General features: G+C 47.0%; 1 protein-coding gene across 2 annotated transcripts in view; it reads right to left on the reverse strand.

Annotated features, from left to right (window-relative positions):
- PLAC9 (placenta associated 9) overlaps positions 1 to 21,623 on the reverse strand; it is a 71,505-nt gene extending 49,882 nt beyond the window's left edge. For both annotated transcript variants that reach the window (XR_015872483.1, XM_088456352.1), the window contains exon 1: positions 21,393 to 21,623. Coding sequence is in view for 1 of the 2 variants with exons in the window: in XM_088456352.1 (XP_088312478.1) it covers positions 21,393 to 21,477 (85 nt within the window). In the remaining variant the exon portion in view is untranslated. The remainder of the gene's footprint in view (positions 1 to 21,392) is intronic.
- Positions 21,624 to 22,007: the final 384 nt, after the last annotated feature.

Raw genomic sequence — 22,007 nt, forward strand, 5'->3', positions numbered from 1 at the left:
GGGTTACAGAACCCTTTAACGGTCAAGCCAGCCGGCCCTTTACTTATGACACAGGCGCACGCTTGGCACTACTTTGTTGATGCACGTGCGGCTACTGCGCACACAATTCACAAACACAGAAAATAATTTTTTTTTTGGTTTGGACTGGAGTGTACTTTCGGGGGTTACAGCACCCTTTAACGGTCAAGCCAGCCGGCCCTTTACTTATGACACAGGCGCACACTTGGCACTACTTTGTTGATGCACGTGCGGCTACTGCGCACACAATTCACAAACACAGAAAATATATATTTTTTTGGTTTGGAGTGTACTTTGGGGGTTACAGAACCCTTTAACGGTCAAGCCAGCCGGCCCTTTACTTATGACACAGGCGCACGCTTGGCACTACTTTGTTGATGCACGTGCGGCTACTGCGCACACAATTCACAAACACAGAAAATAATTTTTTTTTTGGTTTGGACTGGAGTGTACTTTCGGGGGTTACAGCACCCTTTAACGGTCAAGCCAGCCGGCCCTTTACTTATGACACAGGCGCACACTTGGCACTACTTTGTTGATGCACGTGCGGCTACTGCGCACACAATTCACAAACACAGAAAATAATTTTTTTTCGGTTTGGACTGGAGTGTACTTTGGGGGTTACAGCACCCTTTAACGGTCAAGCCAGCCGGCCCTTTACTTATGACACAGGCGCACGCTTGGCACTACTTTGTTGATGCACGTGCGGCTACTGCGCACACAATTCACAAACACAGAAAATAATTTTTTTTTTGGTTTGGACTGGAGTGTACTTTCGGGGGTTACAGCACCCTTTAACGGTCAAGCCAGCCGGCCCTTTACTTATGACACAGGCGCACGCTTGGCACTACTTTGTTGATGCACATGCGGCTACTGCGCACACAATTCACAAACACAGAAAATAAATTTTTTTTTGGTTTGGACTGGAGTGTACTTTGGGGGTTACAGCACCCTTTAACGGTCAAGCCAGCTGGCCCTTTACTTATGACACAGGCGCACGCTTGGCACTACTTTGTTGATGCACATGCGGCTACTGCGCACACAATTCACAAACACAGAAAATATATTATTTTTTTAGCACTTGGGGGGAGCACCCCTGATGGACAGAGCACCCCCTGGACAACACTACAGCACCTCTTTAGGACTGGGACACTGCACAGGACTTTGGAGTGGACACAGCCCCTATGGAGAACTGACTGCACAACACAGTCCAGCCAGCCCCTATGGACTTTGAAGTAGTGGACACAGCCCCTATTAACAACAGCAGCACAGCACAACACAGCCAGCCCCTATGGACTTTGAAGTAGTGGACAACAGCAGCACTACACTACACTACACAGCCCTAACTCCCACCCTCCCTCTTCACTGTCCACAGCCGAGTGAGAAAATGGCGCCGACGTGGGTACCTTATATAGGATCCAAAACCCGCGAGACTCGGAAGGCGGGAAGATGACGTTTTGCCTCGATTTCAGAATCCGAGTCAGGCGGGAAAAGTCGAGCCTGACTCGGATCGGACTCGGATCGGGGGGGCTCGGGGGGGTTCGGATTTCAGAAATCCGAACCCGCTCACCCCTAATATATATATATATATATAATCATACATACATCTCAGAGCACACAGAATAGTATTTCTAGGGTAAAGTGGATAAACCGCCTTTATAAGTGGGTAGTTTAGGAGATTAGCTATTAAATGCTCTTACAATTAGCCTTGCTTAATCCCTCCTTTTGCACAAATGTTTCCATATCTCTAACCTTTATTAAGATGTATGAAATTAGCATGTTCTCTAGGGAAAACATTTGTCCTGATGTCCTGCCGTTAGCCTTCAGCACTTTCCTTGGAAGATTTTTTTTTCTCTTTGCTGAAAAAATCTTAGAAGACTATTGTCCCCTTTCCCGAAATCTCCTATTCATATATAGGGCCTGACTCACTATGGATCGCAACTGCGATTACGCACTCAGGCCCTCATTCAGAGGTGCTCGCAAGAAGCTTCATTTTTGAAGTGTGGCCTCCTGGTCATTAGGTAAGCTGTGGGTTACCACCCACAGCTTAACGACTGACCAGGTTGATGGTCGCGATGGTGAACACCATCGCAACCATCGGAGCTTGCTATGAGACCCTAAGGTTGGGTCTCGGCAGCCGCAAGCCCCAGGGAGCTTCCTGCTCTGAAAGAAGGGAGCAGAAAACTCCCCACTGACATCACTGATGATGTCAGTGCGGCAGCCCACAAAACGGTAGGCGTTCCTTAAGGAATGCCTCCGTTTTGGAAACCACCCCCCTGGCCCGTCTACAAAACGGGGCGAGCTGTCGATCAACATCGACAGCCGCCCCTTTTGTAGAGAGCTCCGGAGCAAGAGAGTTTCTTTCTCGCTCCGGGGCTTGCGCACACACAGTGCGGCCGCTGCACGTGCGCAGGGCTAACTATCGACCCGGTTGCGAGCACATCGGTGCTTGCCACCGGGTCTGAATGAGACCCTGTCTGGCTGCGATGATATGCTAATCTATTGCAATCGCTATGCCATCACAGCACAACATAGGGATGCCCACGGGATTACCTTACACACACTTGCACAAGCTCTGACCTTCCGCAGTCCCAATCTCAGTGGCCGGTTCGTGCACGCGCACTGCGATGCATGCGCAGAATGTAACAATCGGATGATTGCATGCGTAATCGCAGTTGTGATCAGTACTGAATCAGGCCCATAGCTAACACATCACACATTGTAGTAATGTTGTGTACAACAAGGCTTTACTGGTAGACTGCCAGCTCTGGAGCTGATATCTTTGCACTTGCTTTGCTGGGGGTACATATTTCACATTGACAGACAGGATAACTAAATATACCCAAGCGAGATGTCTGTGTGTGCATAACTGTAATTCTCAGGGGTCACACTTGCACAATACCTTTCAATGAATTACAACATGTAGAATATTAAACGTCTACTGCACTACAGTTTTTTTTAGCTAAATAAGTAGTAATGTAGTGGCGTAACTAGGGGGGGTCGAGTGGGGCTCGTGCCCTGGGCGACGTGGTAAGCCCTGCAGAGGGGGGCGCCACCGGTGAGGGGGGCGCCACCGGTGAGGGGGGGTAACAGTACATTGTTATGACGGCGCGCAAAATATGTTTTGGTCTGTGGTGGTTGGAGACACCAATCTTAAACTTGCCCTGGGCTCCAAAGACCCTAGTTACGCCACTGAGTAATGATAATACTGTGTTGGGGTACCTGTCAAAGGCACTCTCCTGTTGGCTCAGCCTTTAATTATTTAAGTAGCCCACATGGGGAAAGGCTGAGCAGACCTGCTTCATAGGCTATTACTAAAGGAATGCACATGATGAGCTGGCAGTTGTGTCGTCTTGGAGGATAATCATACCAGACCAAATTTATCTCTCAACAAATCTACATAATGACATGTTCACCTACACAAGTTATCTATATTGAGCCTGATTCAGAGATGTGCACTAATGTGCAGCTGCGATTTCTCATGATACCCAGCTGTGATAATATGCAAATGACTCACTCGTCATCCGGTGCTTACAGATGCCCACTGAAAGCATCTCACATCCGCTGCTCACGCACATAACCGGAAACATTGTAAACATCGAACACAGACCAGGCGGCTTTCTGACTTAAGCTGGGTACACACTTACCTATGTGTGTACCCAGTGATGCAAAGCCCGAAGGGGGCTGACATATCGGGCGGCCCGTACTCGGTACACGATTTGGTGCCCAACTACCCAATATGTTGGGCACCGCCTCCATTCACATGGTAGGTGTTGGCAGCTGGGTCATTCCGTCGGAACGACACCGATGGACGACCTGCAGGAGCGCGCATGGTCGTCCATAGTGGGTACACATTTGCCGTTGTGAATGATATGTCGGCCCGATCCGTCGGATCGTGCGACATCATATAATGTCTACCCACCTTAAGTCTAAGATCCTGCAGACACAGTCTCCAGACTCGCAGAGGACTTTCCTGGTGCGAGCAGTGAAGCAGTGGCTAATTTATACACACCCTGAAAACAGTGTTTAATTTAAATGGTCCAACACGCCTGCGTTTTTCAAACACTGACTAGCTGTCCCTCACTTTGCGAGTGATTCCTCTGTGCAAGCATAGCCACAAATCAATAACTGTGCATGGGCAGTGCGGCTTACACGCATGTACAATGGCAAGCAATCGCATGACCCATGTAAATATAGCATTGCTTAAATCTCTGAATTAGGCCCATGGTAAGAAAGAAGAGCTTAAATCATCAATGCAGCAGCAAAGAAGGGATTCACCATTATCTTAGAGCAGGGGCGTTTCTAGAGAGGAGGGGGCCCATGTGCAGACTCCGACACGGGCCCCCTCCTCTCCGACCGGATGCCGGCAGCACACTGAGCTGTGCGCGGCCAGCGCCGGAGTTATAGACTCTGGGCACTAGAGTGTGCCCAGAGTCTATAATGTATGCACAGGTCACCGAGAAAATGGCCGCGGCGGACATTTTCCCTGTACTGTGCATGCGCAAACGAAAAGAGAAAATGGCCGCCGCGGCCATTTTCCAGTCATTTTACAGAGCCGGACACACGCGCCGACGTTGGACTCCGGAGAAGTAAGTATTATTATGGGTGCAGGATGTGCGGTGTGGAGCCCGTGTTCCCCGTTCACCCTGCACCCATTATAGTTACGCCGCTGTTTTAGATCCAGACCTCACCTGTAATAAGATTGGCCTGGAAATTCATTATGAAATTGCCCAGTCCAGTACAGCTTCATTGAACACTTAATAATGTTTTATAATAATAATAGTGTGTACAGGATAATTATAAATTACTGCACAAAGTCCTTCTTAAGAAAGCTCAAAAATAAATTAGGTTGCATAATGTAGTAAGCTCTGATTGGCTTTAAAGGACCACTAAATATAAAAGAGAGGTTAGTTTATGTAAATGTTCACAAATACATGTAGAGCTTTTCAGAGCTCAACAGAAGATACTTTAGAAACACTTGTGATTGGTGGAGAATTTATGTCCCCACGGCCGGTGCTACCATTAGGCAGCTATAGGCAGCCGCCTAGGGGCGCTGGCCACTGGAAGGCGCTGCTGAGTCCACAAAAAATAAAATAATTGCATAATTCACGGCTGAATGGCATATAATGAATTTGTGGCACTGCTGTGTGGCATTCTATTAATTTGTGGCAGTGTTATGAGGTATATTATGAATTTGACACTGCTGTGTGGCATATTATAAACTGGGGGGACTGATGCGTGGCATATTATGAATTGGAGGGAGCAGGGGCGGTTGGTGAAACCTTGCCTAGGGCACCCGGGAACCTTTCATCGGCCCTGTATGTACCTACATAGAGTTCTTACATGTGATACTATTTACAGACTGCACTGTTAGCAACATTTTGGAGGAAACCGCTAATAACAAAGACATTTATGGGGTTTGCAGGTTAGTTTTATCTTACTGGGGGGCCTATTCATCAACACTAAAATAACGTTTTTAAGGACATTTTCCTTAAATAACGTTATTTTGGTATTCATGAACAGACTTAACACAGGAGATATCACAGATATCTCCTTGCTAAGTTCCCCTGCGTTAATTTCCACACTCCCCATACATTAGTACATTAGTATGGGGATGTGGAAATTATGGTATTCATCAAATTCCGAAAATTATCAATTTTCGGAATTTGATGCAGTTACCATTCGCCACTGTGAGGTGGCGAATAGCAGGTGAAACTTACCTGTATCCGCGTGTGCAGGTCCCCCGACGAGTCGTCCCGGCGCTCTGCTCCGTCCTCAGGCTCCGGAGGCTGGTCTGTCATGTGTGCTCCCCAGCAGAGCACAAGAAAGTTTAGAAAAAGGGGGGGGTACGAAACTTACCGCATCTGTAGGCAGTGCTGCGCATGCGCTGGTTTTACAGATGTAACAGCGCATGCGCAGCACTGTTTCCAGATGCGATAAGGTAGTGTAGGCAGGGAAAAGTATCTATTTCCCGAAAAGCTGTCATCACAAAAATGACAGCTTTTCAGAATAGATACTTATGGAGAGGTGGAATGATGAATTCCACCTATAATTAGCTAGAACTCCATGAGAGTTCTAGCTAATTATCTCCAGAGAATTTTTATGTTTAATGAATAGGCCCCTGGGTATACTGTACATCTACAGGCTGGATATCCTGAGGTTAAATTCCTATATTTTAAAAGACTCTTACATACTTATTTCTAATCTACATAACTCATCTATGTATGCATTTTATCTCATTTTATAAATCGTCAGGCTGATAATGCAGTACATAACAGTGGAGGGGGTTGTGCATTGTGGAAATATTGTAGCTTGCCAAATATTGGAAAAAGGTGTTATAAAAATCATGATTAATTCTACTTTTCACTATATCGCATGAGATCGATGCATAGCTTTGTTAAGTAGAAATTCATGTACACTTACCTTTCTGGCGATGAGATGCGAAAAAGACACCCTCTGCGATCCTGTCTTCAGAACCCTGGAAGCATGGTGCTGGATGGAGCACCCTCAGGCAGATCAGAGGTAGTGGGGAGCCGGCACAGTAATTACATCCGTGTAGTAGGGAGGAGGGCTGAGCGAGCTGGGGTCTGCCGGGAGTGAGCAGTCTACTGTGACCCGACATATGCCAGGTCACTTCATCAGACCGGATGGCGGCAACAGGGTCGGGGAGTGTGACAGAGCGGCGGGGGTAGTTGGCCAGCCGCGGACATATCCCCGGTCACAGGGCCGGCTCTTGGGGTGTTTCGACCAGTGCGGTCGAACAGGGGCAACACCCCATAGAGGGTGCACCCCTCCCAACATTCCTATGCATCGAGCTGTTCCACCCATGGGACGAAGTGTCCCGCTGGTGGTCAAATCGGGAGGTTGGACACCCCCCACCACCGCCACTGTGCGACGGTGCCGGACCCTGGAGTAGCTTATTGGATGCTGCGTGCATGTGCGCTGCATCCATTCAGTGTCGGGAGAGGGCTCGGGGAAGCCCGGCTAGTGACGGAGTGCTGGGCTTGCCCCCCAGCCTGACGTTACACGGAAGGCGTGCCATGTGGGCACACCCCCAAATAACGTCACTTAGGGGGCATGGCCTATGGCAATTAAGCCACGCCCCCTTTTCGGCCATGCACTAGAGGGCACCATGGTACCTTCCAGCACAGGACGCGGCTACACCTGGAGCCGGCCCTTCCCGGTCACAGCATGTTAAAGTGACTGTGTGATGGTGTTAGGCAGTGCACAGAGGGGCAGCACTGGGAAGGTAAGAGACGATGACCCGGCATATGCCCAGGTCACATTACTAATGATGGTGGGGGGTAAGGGCAGAGGGAGAGGGCACACTGGGGTAGCAGGCAGCACGGAGTAGGTGACCCAGCAAATGCATATGTATATGTCAGGTCACCTTACTTATAGAGGCGGTGGGGTTAGGGGCAGAACGAGGGGGCACTGGGACTGGGCCGAGCAGGACAGCACTGAGGAGTTGCCCTGGCATAGGCATATGCCGATGGCTTTTCTGATAGGCTGCTGCAGCTGAAGAGGGCGGAGAACAGGGAGAAGGCAGGGAGACAGCTGTCTTCCCTGCTCTTCGCCTCTCAGGAGGCACATTACGCCATCCTGAGATGGAGGGAAAAAAATGTGGAAGCGAGACGGTAAGCTGAGCTTTCCGCACTTCTATTAATAGCATACTAGTGTATGGGGAAGCGATCCAGCCACAGAGCTGAGGTACCGCTGGAGAAATCTGAGATTTCTCCACGGTAACCCCTTCTGTGAATAGGACGAAGCAGTGACCGCCCTGTTATCACTGATAAAGGGCTTTTCACTGCTTCATGCATAGACCCTAAGAATCTTAACTGAAATAAAACGATAGTATTTAGCATTTGGACAGACGTTTCCACCTATGGCTAGATTGGCCATGTGTCAGCGTCACCATCAGGGGCGTATCTATAATGGGTTCAGTGTGTGCGGGGCACACGGGCCCCTGGGTCCAGGGGGGCACACACCAAACACCTTGCACCCATATAAGGTGAGATGCAAAAATGCGAGTTTCACCACATTTCTCATATGCAACAAGCCCTGGAATGCAATGCACTCCCAGACTTAGTTGCGGTGGGTAACGCCATCTCCCTGACGGCGTTACCCATAGAAGCCTATGGGCTTCTTTCCGCAGAGTGCTGTGAGAGGGATCCAATCGGATCCCTCTCTGCACCCCCCGCGACATGCGCAGAAGGACGCCAGAGGGGCTTCTGGGTCTTAGACCCGGAAGTCCCTCCATCGCAAAGGGCCGCTCTTACGGACAGAGCGGTCCTTTGCAGGGATCTTCATGCATACTGACATACATGCATGTGATGACTAGTGGAATGCGTCATGCATCTCGCCCATAGTCTTAAACTTACCTGTCCGTTGTCTCCAGCGTGCGGCTCATGCAGAGCCGCAATAATCACTGGAAAAATGTCGGCTGCTGTTTTCCCGGTGACTCAAGCATGTGCAGTACTGCTGTGCCCGAGAAAATGGGCGACATTTGCCTGGAGACCCGCCCATGCGCAGTAGATTCTGGCACTAAGCCAGAATCTACTGCACCGCCAGAGAGAGGAGTCTGCACAAAGGCCCTCTCCTCTCTTAAAACGCCCCTGATCAACAATTTTTTACAATGCTTATTTTTCCCTAATTCATGGTCTGGACAAATTTAAGGTCCTAGTTTTCATTTAAAATGAAAGCTAACTAATGTAGTATTAACATTTATTATCATTTGTTTATATGGTGCCACAAGTGTCTGTAACGCCTTACAGGGAAATTGCATTAAAACTAGGGGTGTGCACCGGCCACTTTTCATGTTTTGTGTTTTGGTTTTGGATCTGGATCTTTCTTCGTGTTTTGGATCTGGATTGGTTTTGCCAAAACCACCCTTCCGTGTTTTGGGTTCTGGGTTTTGTGTTTTGGATCTGTATTTTTTTGAAAAAAAGCATAAAAACAGCTAAAATCACAGAATTTGTGGGTTTTTCTGCACCTATGCTATTAACTTCAATAACATTAATTTCCACTCATTTCCAGTCTATTCTGAACACCTCACACCTCACAATAGTGTTTTTATGTCCAAAAGGTTGCACCGAGGTAGCTGGATGACTATGCTAAGAGATACGAGTGGGCGGCACAAACACGTGGCCCATCTAGGAGTGATACTGCAGTGGCAGACAGGATGGCAGTTTGAAAAACTAGGCCCCAAACTATACATAATGCAAAGAAAAAAAAGAGGTGCAAGATGGAATTGTCCTTGGGCCCTCCCACCCACCCTTATGTTGTATTAACAGGACATGCACACTTTAACAAACCAAACATTTCAGCGCCAGGGTCTGCCACACGACTGTGGCTGAAATGATTGGTTCGTTTGGGCCCCCACAAAACAAGCTGGCAATTAATCTGTCCCTGCACAAACTGGCTCTACGGAGGCAAGATGTCGTCCTCATCCTTCTCATCCATCGATTCCTCACCCTCTTCAGTGTTGTGTACATCCTCATCCTCACAGAGTATTAATTCGTCCCCGCTGGAATCCACAACCACAGGTCCCTCTGTACGTTCTGGAGGCTGGTCTCCCTGGAAGAGTTGATAATTCATTTTATGAACATCATCTTCTCCACATTTTGTGGAAGCAACCTCCTACGCCTTTCGCTGACAAGGTTCCCGGCTGCACTAAACACTCTTTCGGAGTACACACTGGAGGGGGGGCAACTCAGGTAAAATAGAGCCAGTTTGTACAGGGACCTCCAAATTGCTTCTTTTTCCTGCCAGTACAGGTACGGACTGTCTGACATGCCTACTTGGATGCTGTCACCGATGTAATCCTTTAACAGACAGACGCACGCTTGTCGCTGCTGCTTTGAGGATGCAAGTGCGGCAACAGCCCACACAATTCACAAAGACAGAAAAAAAAAGAACAATATTTTTATTGTTTGTGTAGCACACTTTGAAGGTGTCACCACCCTTTAACAGACAGACGCACGCTTGTCGCTGCTGCTTTGAGGACAGTATCATATGCAGTGACAGTAGACTTGTCAGAAATTGTTGGCACGTCCTTCAGTCCGGACCAGATGTCCAAACCAGCCCTTGACTTATGACACAGGCGCATGCTTGGCGCTGCTACTATGTTGATGCACGTGCGGCTACATCGCACACAAGTCACAAACACATTAAAAAAATAGTTTTTTATTTTTTGGAGCACTTTGAGGGTTACACCACCCTTTAACAGACAGACGCACGCTTGTCGCTGCTGCTTTGAGGATGCAAGTGCGGCTACAGCCCACACAATTCACAAAGACAGAAAAAATAATATTTTTATTGTTTGTGTAGCACACTTTGAGGGTGTCACCACCCTTTAACAGACAGACGCACGCTTGTCGCTGCTGCTTTGAGGATGCAAGTGCGGCTACAGCCCACACAATTCACAAAGACAGAAAAAATAATATTTTTATTGTTTGTGTAGCACACTTTGAGGGTGTCACCACCCTTTAACAGACAGACGCACGCTTGTCGCTGCTGCTTTAAGGATGCAGGTGCGGCTACAGCCCACACATTTCACAAAGACAGAAAAAAAAAGAAGAATATTTTTATTGTTTGTGGAGCGCACTTTGAGGGTTACACCATCCTTTAACAGACAGACGCACGCTTGTCGCTGCTGCTTTGAGGATGCAGGTGGAATCTAGACGGGATTTGGAACCGGGAACACACTACCTCCATCAATTGTCTAAATCCCACTGCACTAATGGCGGATACCGGACGCACGTCTAACACCAACATAGCAGTCAAGGCCTCAGTTATACGTTTTGCTTCAGGATGACTGCTGTCGTACTTCATCCTCATCGCTAGGGACTGTTGGAGGGTCAATTGTTTAGTAAAAGTAGTGATGTTCCTACTTCCTCTCTGGGATGATGCACAACTCCCAGCAGCAGCAACAGCACTAGGAGGAAGTGGTTCTTGATCTTTCCCTATTTTATTTTTATCGGAGAAAGTTTGGTTCTCCATTTATGTTATATTGCTATATACGTGCGGCTAAAGCGCACACAAACACAGAAAATATTTTTTTATTTTTGCTGGAGAGTAGTGCACTTTGTGGGTTATACCACCCGTTAAGAAATGAGCCAGCCGGCTCTTTACTTATGGGACACAGGCGCACGCTTGGCGCTGCTCCTTTGTTGATGCACGTGCAGCCACAGTGCACACAAGTCACAAACACAGAAAATATATTTTTTTCTGGTTTGGACTGGAGTGTACTTTGGTGGTTACAGCACCCTTTAACGGTCAATCCAGCCGGCCCTTTACTTATGACACAGGCGCAAGCTTGGCACTACTTTGTTGATGCACTTGCGGCTACTGCGCACACAATTCACAAACACAGAAAAAATATTTTGTTATTTGGTTTGGAGTGTACTTTGGGGGTTACAGCACCCTTTAACGGTCAAGCCAGCCGGCCCTTTACTTATGACACAGGCGCACGCTTGGCACTACTTTGTTGATGCACGTGCGGCTACTGCGCACACAATTCACAAACACAGAAAAAATATTATTTTTTTAGCACTTGGGGGGAGCACCCCTGATGGACAGAGCACCCCCTGGACAACACTACAGCACCCCTTTAGGACTGGGACACTGCACAGGACTTTGGAGTGGACACAGCCCCTATGGAGAACTGACTGCACAGCACAGTCCAGCCAGCCCCTATGGACTTTGAAGTAGTGGACACAGCCCCTATTAACAACAGCAGCACAGCACAACACAGCCAGCCCCTATGGACTTTGAAGTAGTGGACAACAGCAGCACAGCGCAGCACAGCACAGCACAACACTACTCTGCACTACACTACACTACACAGCCCAGCCAGCCCTAACTCCCACCCTCCCTCTTCACTGTCCACAGCCGAGTGAGAAAATGGCGCCGACGCGGGTACTTTATATAGGATCCAAAACCCGCGAGACCCGGAAGGCGGGATGATGACGTTTTGCCTCGATTTCAGATCCGAGTCAGGCGGGAAAAGTCGAGCCTGACTCGGATCTGACTCGGATCGGGGGGGTTCGGATTTCAGAAATCCGAACCCGCTCACCCCTAATTAAAACCATTAATTTAAGAGCCTGATTCAGCAAGAAACGCAGTTTCTTATACGCACGCAATCGGCCTATTGTTGTGTTCTGAGTATGCATCGCAGTGCACGTGCGCGAACTAGCCTCTGTGACCGGGACTTCGATCGCAGAAGATACGCGGACACATGGCAGAGTGATTGACAAGAAGTCCCGTTTGTGGGTGATGACATGGGGGAGGTCGGGTGAACGCCATTGCAGGGGCGTGCATGAATTATCCACAGCGCTACCATACGCAGCCTGAGGCCTTTTAGCGTGCGCAGAAGTAAGCAATTCCTGAGGGAGGTCTGACCTGCCTTACCTGTGCGTATGGGTCCGATGTTACTCGATGTTATCAATTGTTAAGCTATGTTGCCTAAGTATATGGATGAGAGTAAGGGGAAGTGGGCGTCCTTATGTCAGGCTGCAATCTCAATGCGAATGCTAACATTTACATATCACCGCTGATATTAGCAACTGCGTTTTGTGCGTATATGCAGAATAGCGATCCATGCTGAATCAGGCCCTAAAACCGTAAGTTCAAACAGACAGACAGTACAGGGAGAAAACAAAATCAAAAAGTGAGATTTCCACAACACTTATTATGGGAGAGTATTATCAAGCAGTGATAAGAGGGAAGAGTGTGCCAGTGGAAGAGTTGCCCCCTAGCAACCAATCATCTTCTTCCTATCATTTTATAGAATGTACTTGATAAATGCTACCTTGAAGCTCATTAGTTGCTATGGACAACTTCTCCACTTTTCTACTCTTTTCACTGCTCTGTGTGATAGATAATAACATTAACAGTCAGAGATGAGTGAGTGGGGTGACAATGGAGCCATAGTGCATGGTGGGAAGTGAGTGGCGTTCCCTGCCTGTGAGAGCTTACAGTACCATCTCTAGGGAACATTATAAATCAGGGGAACTCATTATTGATTAAGTTACAGTAGTACCTGGCTACTACTATGCAAACTATAGTTATTTAGTGATCTAAGGGGTCTATTTATGAAGAACATGAAGTGGCTACTGAAAAATATCACTATATATTGCATCACATATATAGTGATGTTTAGTAGCCATTCCTGTAGACTTACCTGTCCAACATCTTTATGCGCTAACCAGCCCCTCCGCGATGCCTGGAAACAGTGAGAAGATGCACCTTTTCTGGAGCCCGATATGCCTGCACCGGCGTGTGATAGCAGCAGGTCAGACTTGCTGCAGTGGACGCTGGGTAATGGGACGGAGCCAGCGCCGGGTGCCGGGCATACAGCAAGGAAGTATGCAACTTCCCTGCTCTTTTCGGCTTGTGTTACAGATTACGCCATCCTGAGATGAGCTCACCATTCCTTCATGAATTTGCACCCACCGTACAAAAGTATGGTGATGCGATTCATACACGAAGCGGGGGTGCCACTGGAGAAGGAGTAACCTTCTCCACAGTAACCCTCTCTATGCATTGCCAAAGGCAGTGAAAAGCCCTGTTTTCAGCTAAACATAACTTTTCCCTGCTCTATTAATAGACCCCTAAATGACCTGTTTAATGTCACTTATTCAGTCTTATTTGTCCTGTTCTGTCTTCATATATCCACCTCCTCCCTCATTGTCTTACAGTTCTGAGAAGGATAAATTACTGGAGAGTTGGAAATGGATATATTATTGGGGATGACTGAGGGGTATTTAAAACTACAGTGGAGGGAGAGGAGAAAAATAATTAAAGGGGGGGAGAGGGCTGTATGGGAGAAAGTAATTACAGGGGAAGCTGAGGAAGAATAAACTGGTAAGTGAGAGGACTGGGGGATGGAATGTGAGGAGTACGTTACATGTGATGCAGTGAATTACAGGGGAGTGTGGTGAGCAATTAATGACACAGTAGTAGACTGCACACATATATACACTGAGAGGTCAAACTATTATGACCACAAGGTGATTTTATGCACAGTAGCTATTCCGCAGATAACGCTGACGTAGTATGTCTGAATCTGTACAAGAACGGAAAGGTGAAGGTATGCAGAGACTAATGAAGTGTATCACTCATGAAATAATGGGTTAACTATGCGATCTGATGGACTTTGAACGTGGAATGCTTGTTGGCGCTCACGGCAGCCGTGTGAGCATTAGCAAAATGGCTGCGCTGGTGACTTGTTCAAGAGCGTCAATTGCTAAAAAGCACACAGTGGCCCAGCAGACAAAAATGTGAGTTTGAGTGCAAGGCATGTGGTCGTAAGTGGCTACTGAATGCTCGAGCAGAACAGAGAGTGAGAAGACATGTTCAGTCCCACAGACAGGCAACAATGCATCAAATTACAGATAATCGAATTCAGGGATCAATTCAGATGGCATCTCAATTAACAGTACGCTGCACGTTATGTTGTATGGGCTACAGAAGCAGAAAGGCTGTCCATACATCATTATCAGCTGCAAACCGGGTGAAAGGCCTCCAGTTTGCTCGGGAACACAGGAATTGGACAGTAAATGATTGGAAATGGGTCATGTTACACCATGCAGATGGTAGGGTGTGGGATGTACTAAGGTTGCAGTGACCGTTCCGCCAGTCACCGCAACCTTACTAATCGCATATGTATTAACATATGTGATTAGTATCGCAAAGGACAGCTCTTGTGATAAGAGCTGCCCTTTGTGAAATAGCCGACGCCCTCCCCTCCAAGCCCCGGGAGCTTCCTGCTGGTCACATGCGCAGGAAGCCCCGGGCTCCTCCTCCTCCTCCTCCCTGCACCCGGAAGAAGATTAGGAGGAGGAGGCGGAGGACCCAGGAGGAGCGCGGGCCGGCGACAATGGAGTGCAGGTGAGTGGGGGCCAGCGCTGGGCGACAGCGAGGCGGCAGCGGACCGACGGCAACTGGGTGCGGTAAGAAGCCCATAGGCTTCTATAGGGTAACGCCAGGTTTTTCTGGCGTTACCCTCGGGCCGAAAAAAGGGTGGTCAGGGCTTAGTACATCTGGAAATGCGGTAAAAACCGGAGTTTTCACCACATTTTTCCTTTAGTACATCCCGCCCATGGTGAGGATATGATAATACTCCTGAGTGGAATAGGGGTGTGCACCGGCCACTTTTCGTGTTTTGGATCTGGATCTTTCTTCGTGTTTTGGATCTGAATTGGTTTTGCCAACACCACCCTTCCGTGTTTTGGGTTCTGGGTTTTGTGTTTTGGATCTGTATTTTTTTGAAAAAAAGCATAAAAACAGCTTAAATCACAGAATTTGTGGGTTTTTCTGCTCCTATGCAATTATTAACCTCAATAACCTTCATTTCCAGTCTATTCTGAACACCTCACAATATTGTTTTTATGTCCAAAAGGTTGCACCGAGGTAGCTGGATGACTATGCTAAGCGACACGAGTGGGCGGCACAAACACGTGGCCCATCTAGGAGTGACACTGCAGTGGCAGACAGGCTGGCAGTTTGAAAAACTAGGCCCCAAACAGTACATACTGCAAAGAAAAAAAAGAGGTGCAAGATGGAATTGTCCTTGGGCCCTCCCACCCACCCTTATGTTGTATAAATAGGACATACACACTTTAACAAACCAATCATTTCAGCGCCAAGGTCTGCCACATGACTGTGGCTGAAATGATTGGTTCGTTTGGGCCCCCACAAAACAAGCTGGCAATTAATGTGTCCCTGCACAAACTGGCTCTACGGAGGCAAGATGTCGTCCTCATCCTCCTCATCCACCGCTTCCTTGGATAAAACAGGAAAAAGGGATTTAGGTGTCCCTGGACTGCTTACGGTCTTAGCCAAAGTTTCTGAACTTGACAGTAACTTTTTATGAACGCGCTGCAGGTGCCGTATAAGGGAGGATGTTCCTAGGTGGTTAACGTCCCTACCCCTACTTATTTCACCTTTACATATGGTACATATGGCAAGACAGTTGTTGTCCGGATTTGGATAGAAATATTGCCAGACCAAAGAGGTGGAATGTTTGGTCTTCTGCCCAGGCATGACCGTGATGGGCTTTTTCATCCCACGGACAACAACTGTCTCCCCCGGAGCCTGATTTAAACAAACCACATCACCATCAGAATCCTCCTCGCCAACTTCCTCCTCAGTGCCAGCTACACCAGTATCCTCATCCTGTTGTACTTCAACAGTGACATCTTCAATTTGCATATCAGCAAGTGGACTGTGGGTGCTCCTTTCAGCACTTGCAGGGGGCGTGCAAATGGTGGAAAGAGCCACCTCTTCCCGTCCAGTGCTGGGAAGGTCAGGCATCGCAACCGCCACCACACTTGGACTCTCCTTGGGGATTTGTGATATCTTCTTAGAATGCACAGTTCTTCGCTGTGCTTTTGCCAGCTTAACTCGTTTGATTTTTTTTAGCGGGAGGAGGGCTTCCATCGTCATGTGAAGCTGAACCACTAGTCATGAACATAGGGAAAGACCTTAGCCGTTCCTTGCCACTCCGTGTCGTAAATGGCATATTGGCAAGTTTACGTTTCTCTTCAGATGATTTAAATGTTTTTTTCAAGGTCATTTTCCTGAACTTTGTCATTTGGGATTGTATGTGCCCTCTACTATGACATTGGGCATCGGCCTTGGCAGACGACGTTGATGGCATGTTATCGTCTATGTCATGACTAGTGGCAGCAGCTTCAGCACTAGGTGGAAGTGGTTCTTGATCTTTCATTATTTTATTTTTATCGGAGAAAGTTTGGTCCTCCATTTATGTTATATTGATATATACGTGCGGCTAAGGCGCACACAAACACAGAAAATTATTTTTTATTTTTTTTGGAGACTAGTGCACTTTGTGGGTTACGCCACCCTTTAAGAAATGAGCCAGCCGGCCCTTTACTTATAGGACACAGGCGCACGCTTGGCGCTGCTCCTTTGTTGATGCACGTGCAGCTACAGCCCACACAATTCACAAACACAGAAAAAAAAATTTTATTTTGTTTGGAGTGCCCTTTGGGGGTTACAGCACCCTTTAGCGGTCAATCCAGCCGGCCCTTTATTTATGGGACACAGGCGCACGCTTGACACTACTTTGTTGATGCACGTGCGGCTACTGCGCACACAATTCACAAACACAAAAAAATATATTTTTTTATTTTGTTTGGAGTGTACTTTGGGGGTTACAGCACCCTTTAACGGACAAGCCATCCGGCTTTTTACTTATGGGACACAGGCGCACGCTTGGCGCTGCTCCTTTGTTGATGCACGTGCAGCTACAGCCCACACAATTCACAAACACAGAAAAAAAAAATTATTTTGTTTGGAGTGCCCTTAGGGGGTTACAGCACCCTTTAGCGGTCAATCCAGCCGGCCCTTTATTTATGGGACACAGGCGCACGCTTGACACTACTTTGTTGATGCACGTGCGGCTACTGCGCACACAATTCACAAACACAAAAAAATATATTTTTTTATTTTGTTTGGAGTGTACTTTGGGGGTTACAGCACCCTTTAATGGACAAGCCAGCCGGCCCTTTACTTATGGGACACAGGCGCACGCTTGGCGCTGCTCCTTTGTTGATGCACGTGCAGCTACAGCCCACACAATTCACAAACACAGAAAAAAAAAAATTATTTTGCACTTGGGGGGAGCACCCCTGATTGGCAGAGCACCCCCTGGACAACACTACAGCACCCATTTAGGATTGGGACACTGCACAGGACTTTGGAGTGGACACAGCCTCTATGGACAACTGACTGCACAACACAGTCCAGCCAGCCCCTATGGACAACAGCAGCACAGCACAGCACAGCGCAGCACAGCACAACACTACACTGCACTACACTACACAGCCCAGCCAGCCCTAACTCCCACCCTCCCTCTTCACTGTCCACAGCCGAGTGAGAAAATGGCGCCGACGCAGGTACCTTATATAGGATCCAAAACCCGCGAGACCCGGAAGGTGGGATGATGACGTTTTGCCTCGATTTCAGATCCGACTCAGGCGGGAAAAGTCGAGCCTGACTCGGATCGGCCTCGGATCGGGGGGGTTCGGATTAAAGAAATCCAAACCCGCTCACCCCTAGAGTGGAATGTTTTAAACTAGTGGTTCTGACTATTTCACTCATATGATACATAGCATAGGTGCAGGAATGAAGGGGTAACAGGTGCTTTGCAATTAGCGAGTCTCCTGCCAGACTTGCTGATTACAATAGGTATAAAACTTAGTGTATTACACAAGCTATTGTACTTTCTGCAGGCAGAGGTGTATTGTGGAGCCATGGCGTCTAGAACACGTGCATGCTATGACATCCCCCATACTTCACTCACGAAAGTGAAGTGTCATTGGCTGAAAGCTAGCTACCTTCCAGCTTGTAGCCTGTCTAGTCTGCCTTCCCTCTGTTGCTTCTAAGGAGCAGTGCAGGGGTACGGAATCCATCCAAGTGGGAAGCTTGAATCATTCTACAATATAAATAAGCTTTGTATTTGCTATGTATTTTGCAAGTCTGATATTTTAAGATTTCGTACTATAGTAAATAAAAAGGATTACATGTCTCCAGCACCATCCCCCTCGGTGTGTATCCAGCACTATCCGCCGCTTGTTTATATCCGGCACCATCACCCGTGTGTCTCTAGCACCATCCCACGTGTGTGTCTACAGCACCATCCCTCCTTTGTCTCCAGTACCCCTCCCCCTATGCCTCCAGCACCATTCTCCTGTCTCCAGTGCCTACCCGGCTCTCTATCCCTTAGTTGCTCCAGTGACAACCAATACTTACCTTCCCTGTCATTTTGTTTGTTCTCCCTTTCATGGCTCTTCTGCTTTATTTCAGCTGCGCAAAGTCTTGACATCATGCATGCTGTGCCAAAATCAAAAAGAATTTTATTGAGCCGGCGGCTTGTTTAAAGAAAGTGGCAGGAATGGCCATCCGTGGGCTTCCCATTGATGGTCACCATCATTGGTTCCAGCGCCGATTTCTGTTGATGGCACAATACCATCTATAGTGAACTATCTGTGGTTTGAACCAGTGGCGGCTGGGGCTGCAGTGCAGTCCAAAATTCAAATAGGGGAACCGCACCAACTGCCACCCCAAACACTGCCAAACATAGCCGGCTGGGACTCACTGGCAGTTGGTGTGGCTCCCCTATTTGAATTTTGGACTGCGCTGCAGCCCCACCTCTGGAGCCGCCACTGGTATGCACCACTTGATAGCTGGGGGACACGACCGGCCGCTGGCCTATCAGCACCAGGGCTTAATGTGCCCTTTGGGGCGGGCCTAAGCCCCAAGTTGTCGGGATCCAGAAAAAAATCATTGGTTCCCAGTCTCCCACTACTGGCAGAGAACCATTGGACTCTTAACTATCAATGGTCGATAGCCATCACTAGAAAGTACTCCAGGGGAGGAGGAGCAGAGGTCAGAGGGGTGCAGCATGTGTATAGGAACTGATTTACAGTAGCTGTGCACCCCTGTGGAGATAGAGGCCACATGCTGCCTCTGTATGGCACTATGCAGCATGCAACCAGCTGTTTATTTTGAATGGAGGTGCTCCTGCTGGCGCACCCATCAACTCTGTTCTGTTTTGCTGGGGGATCTTAAAATTGTTCCCAGCAGCCTATTAATAACTGTGCGGGAAAAAAGGTCACTACACCCCTGACTGCAGGGCAATGTAATGTAAGCTTTCACAAAATTTGGTGCACATATGTTTGAGATATAGATATATAGATAATAAATGTGCATACATATATATATACACACAGTGTTTGTAGCGTATGTATATACAGGGCTAATTTATTAATGAACATCAAAGATGTAATGTTAAAAACACAACAGGCTATACTATATTATTCTGATGCATCTTACATTTTAAAAAATATATACGTGCATTGAGCATCGGGGTTCTGTTTTCTTCCATACACAGGAGAATATTCAAAAAGCTAAATTAATGTATAATTTTGATCTCCAGAGCACAGTGTGTACGATGTAAGGTGACCAGAACTTTATTCAGATAAATTATGTGAACTGACACTCAGTACAAAAATATACTTTCATTACTTCATATACAAAGAGTAGTCAACCTCATCTGGGAAATAATCACCCAAAGTTACGTTCTGCGCTCCCACGCTAATCAAACATTGACGTATAAGCGATAATGGTTTATATAACCGCATTATGTGGACCACTTACTCAGAGCTGGTCTGGACACTTGCTTTAGTTACAGTGTCAGAGGAAATGGCATCTGTTACACACAAAGCTGGCTGATTTTCCCGTTTGCAAAGCTAATCTCTTCCGATAATGTGATGTTTTTCTTTTTATGTTTCATCACTTTAATGTGCAGATGTTCTGAGTATCTTTCATTAACCCTCTGCTTGCTGGAATAAGTTGATGGCGTGCCATAGAACAGAGGTACTAAATATACAATTTTAGTTTGAAATGATCAATAACCTTTGTGGGGAATTTTTTTTGTGATGAAGAAAGTCATTCAGCTCTGGTTATTTTTCATGTCGTTCTGTGAAGGGGTTTTTACTGTTAAACAACCCTGTATTATATTATTGCAAAGGAAAGAAAAACTCTGGGACAAGGAAACTGAGGGAAAAAGTTACATCCAAAGTGCTTGTGTCCAAACTCATACACATTACATTACGTCCTTCCTAATTGTCGTGTTGGGAAGGTAGCCAGCCTGTATGCGAGTTGTGAATAGTTTGCGGACATATAGTGTATTTAATTTAGAGCTGCATATTGAAATTGTTAGTGACGATACAAGCTCACAAGGCATTTCAATAAGTAACTAATATATTTAACTGTAAGGGGTAAATTTACTAAAGTGAAAGTTTTTAGAAGTGAGTTTTAAAAGTGATGTTGCCCATAGCAACCAATCAGATTCTACTTAACATTTAAATAGCACCTTCTAGACGATAATAGCTAGAATCTGATTGGTTGCTATGTGCAACATCACTTTTAAAACTCACTTCTAAAAACTTTCACTTTAGTAAATTTACCCCTAAGTGTAAACAGATCTGGCTTTTCTAAAAAGTACTCAATTAAACCCCAATAAAACAAATACCAGCTCACAAATGCTAAATTAGCAGATAGCAAAAGTCCGTCACTTAACAATATACAATATTTACATACCAAACCATCTGTGGAGCTTTGGTTTCCTGCCGATGTGTCCTTACTAATTATCCTTCTGGCCAGGCATACAGATGACTTATGTGATACCTTATCACGCCACGTCTAAAATATCACAAGCTGCACCCTAGAGTTGTCTAGAATAATAGCTGGTGACACTTTATCACGTGTATCACTACATGCTGCGTTGTATGTACAGATCTAGCCCAGTATTGCTACCTCAGCAAACATGCGAGTGTGATTACCTGTCATCCTCCCATTCAGCACCACTAGCAACAAGACTGCAACAGAAGCGAAGATGCGCATGTTGTTTCTATGGAGTAAATCCATCCAGCCAAATAGAGGCGCTCCCCAGCGTTTGCCTTATTATAGATGCCCTGTGTCACTGCTCTGTGGAGAGAGGAGAGAGGACAATCTGACTGCAGTTCAGAGGAGGAAATTACTGTAAAACTGTCCAGAATCTTTTTTTTTTTCTTCACTCTCTTACTAACAGCAGACCCAGTTATCCGGCAAGCTGGCAGGTTTCCAGTTAGACTCCCAAGCCCCCCTCTCTGTATTTATACACACAGGGCGTGTATGGAATTCACAGGCCAGCGTTTAACCTTACAGGAAAAGTGGGTGAAAAAAAAAAGAACCATGACTTTAACTCCCTCTGTGCCCCAGGTATTACGGGAATAGCATTGCAGAGGCCGCGTTTCATGCTGTTCCAATGATCGTCAACATTGAAGTAGACTTGCCTGGGGTTTAGAAACAGCTGGAAAGCAACACGGAGCATGAAAGGGCCTTCTCGGAGCATCGACTTGTTTAACCGAAAGCTCATGATGTCAGAAAGTGCCTATATTTACTACATTTACACTTAC

The sequence above is a fragment of the Taudactylus pleione genome, unplaced genomic scaffold (genome assembly GCF_031769625.1).
Source record: "Taudactylus pleione unplaced genomic scaffold, aTauple2 ptg000699l, whole genome shotgun sequence".
In the NCBI taxonomy this organism is placed as follows: domain Eukaryota; kingdom Metazoa; phylum Chordata; class Amphibia; order Anura; family Myobatrachidae; genus Taudactylus; species Taudactylus pleione.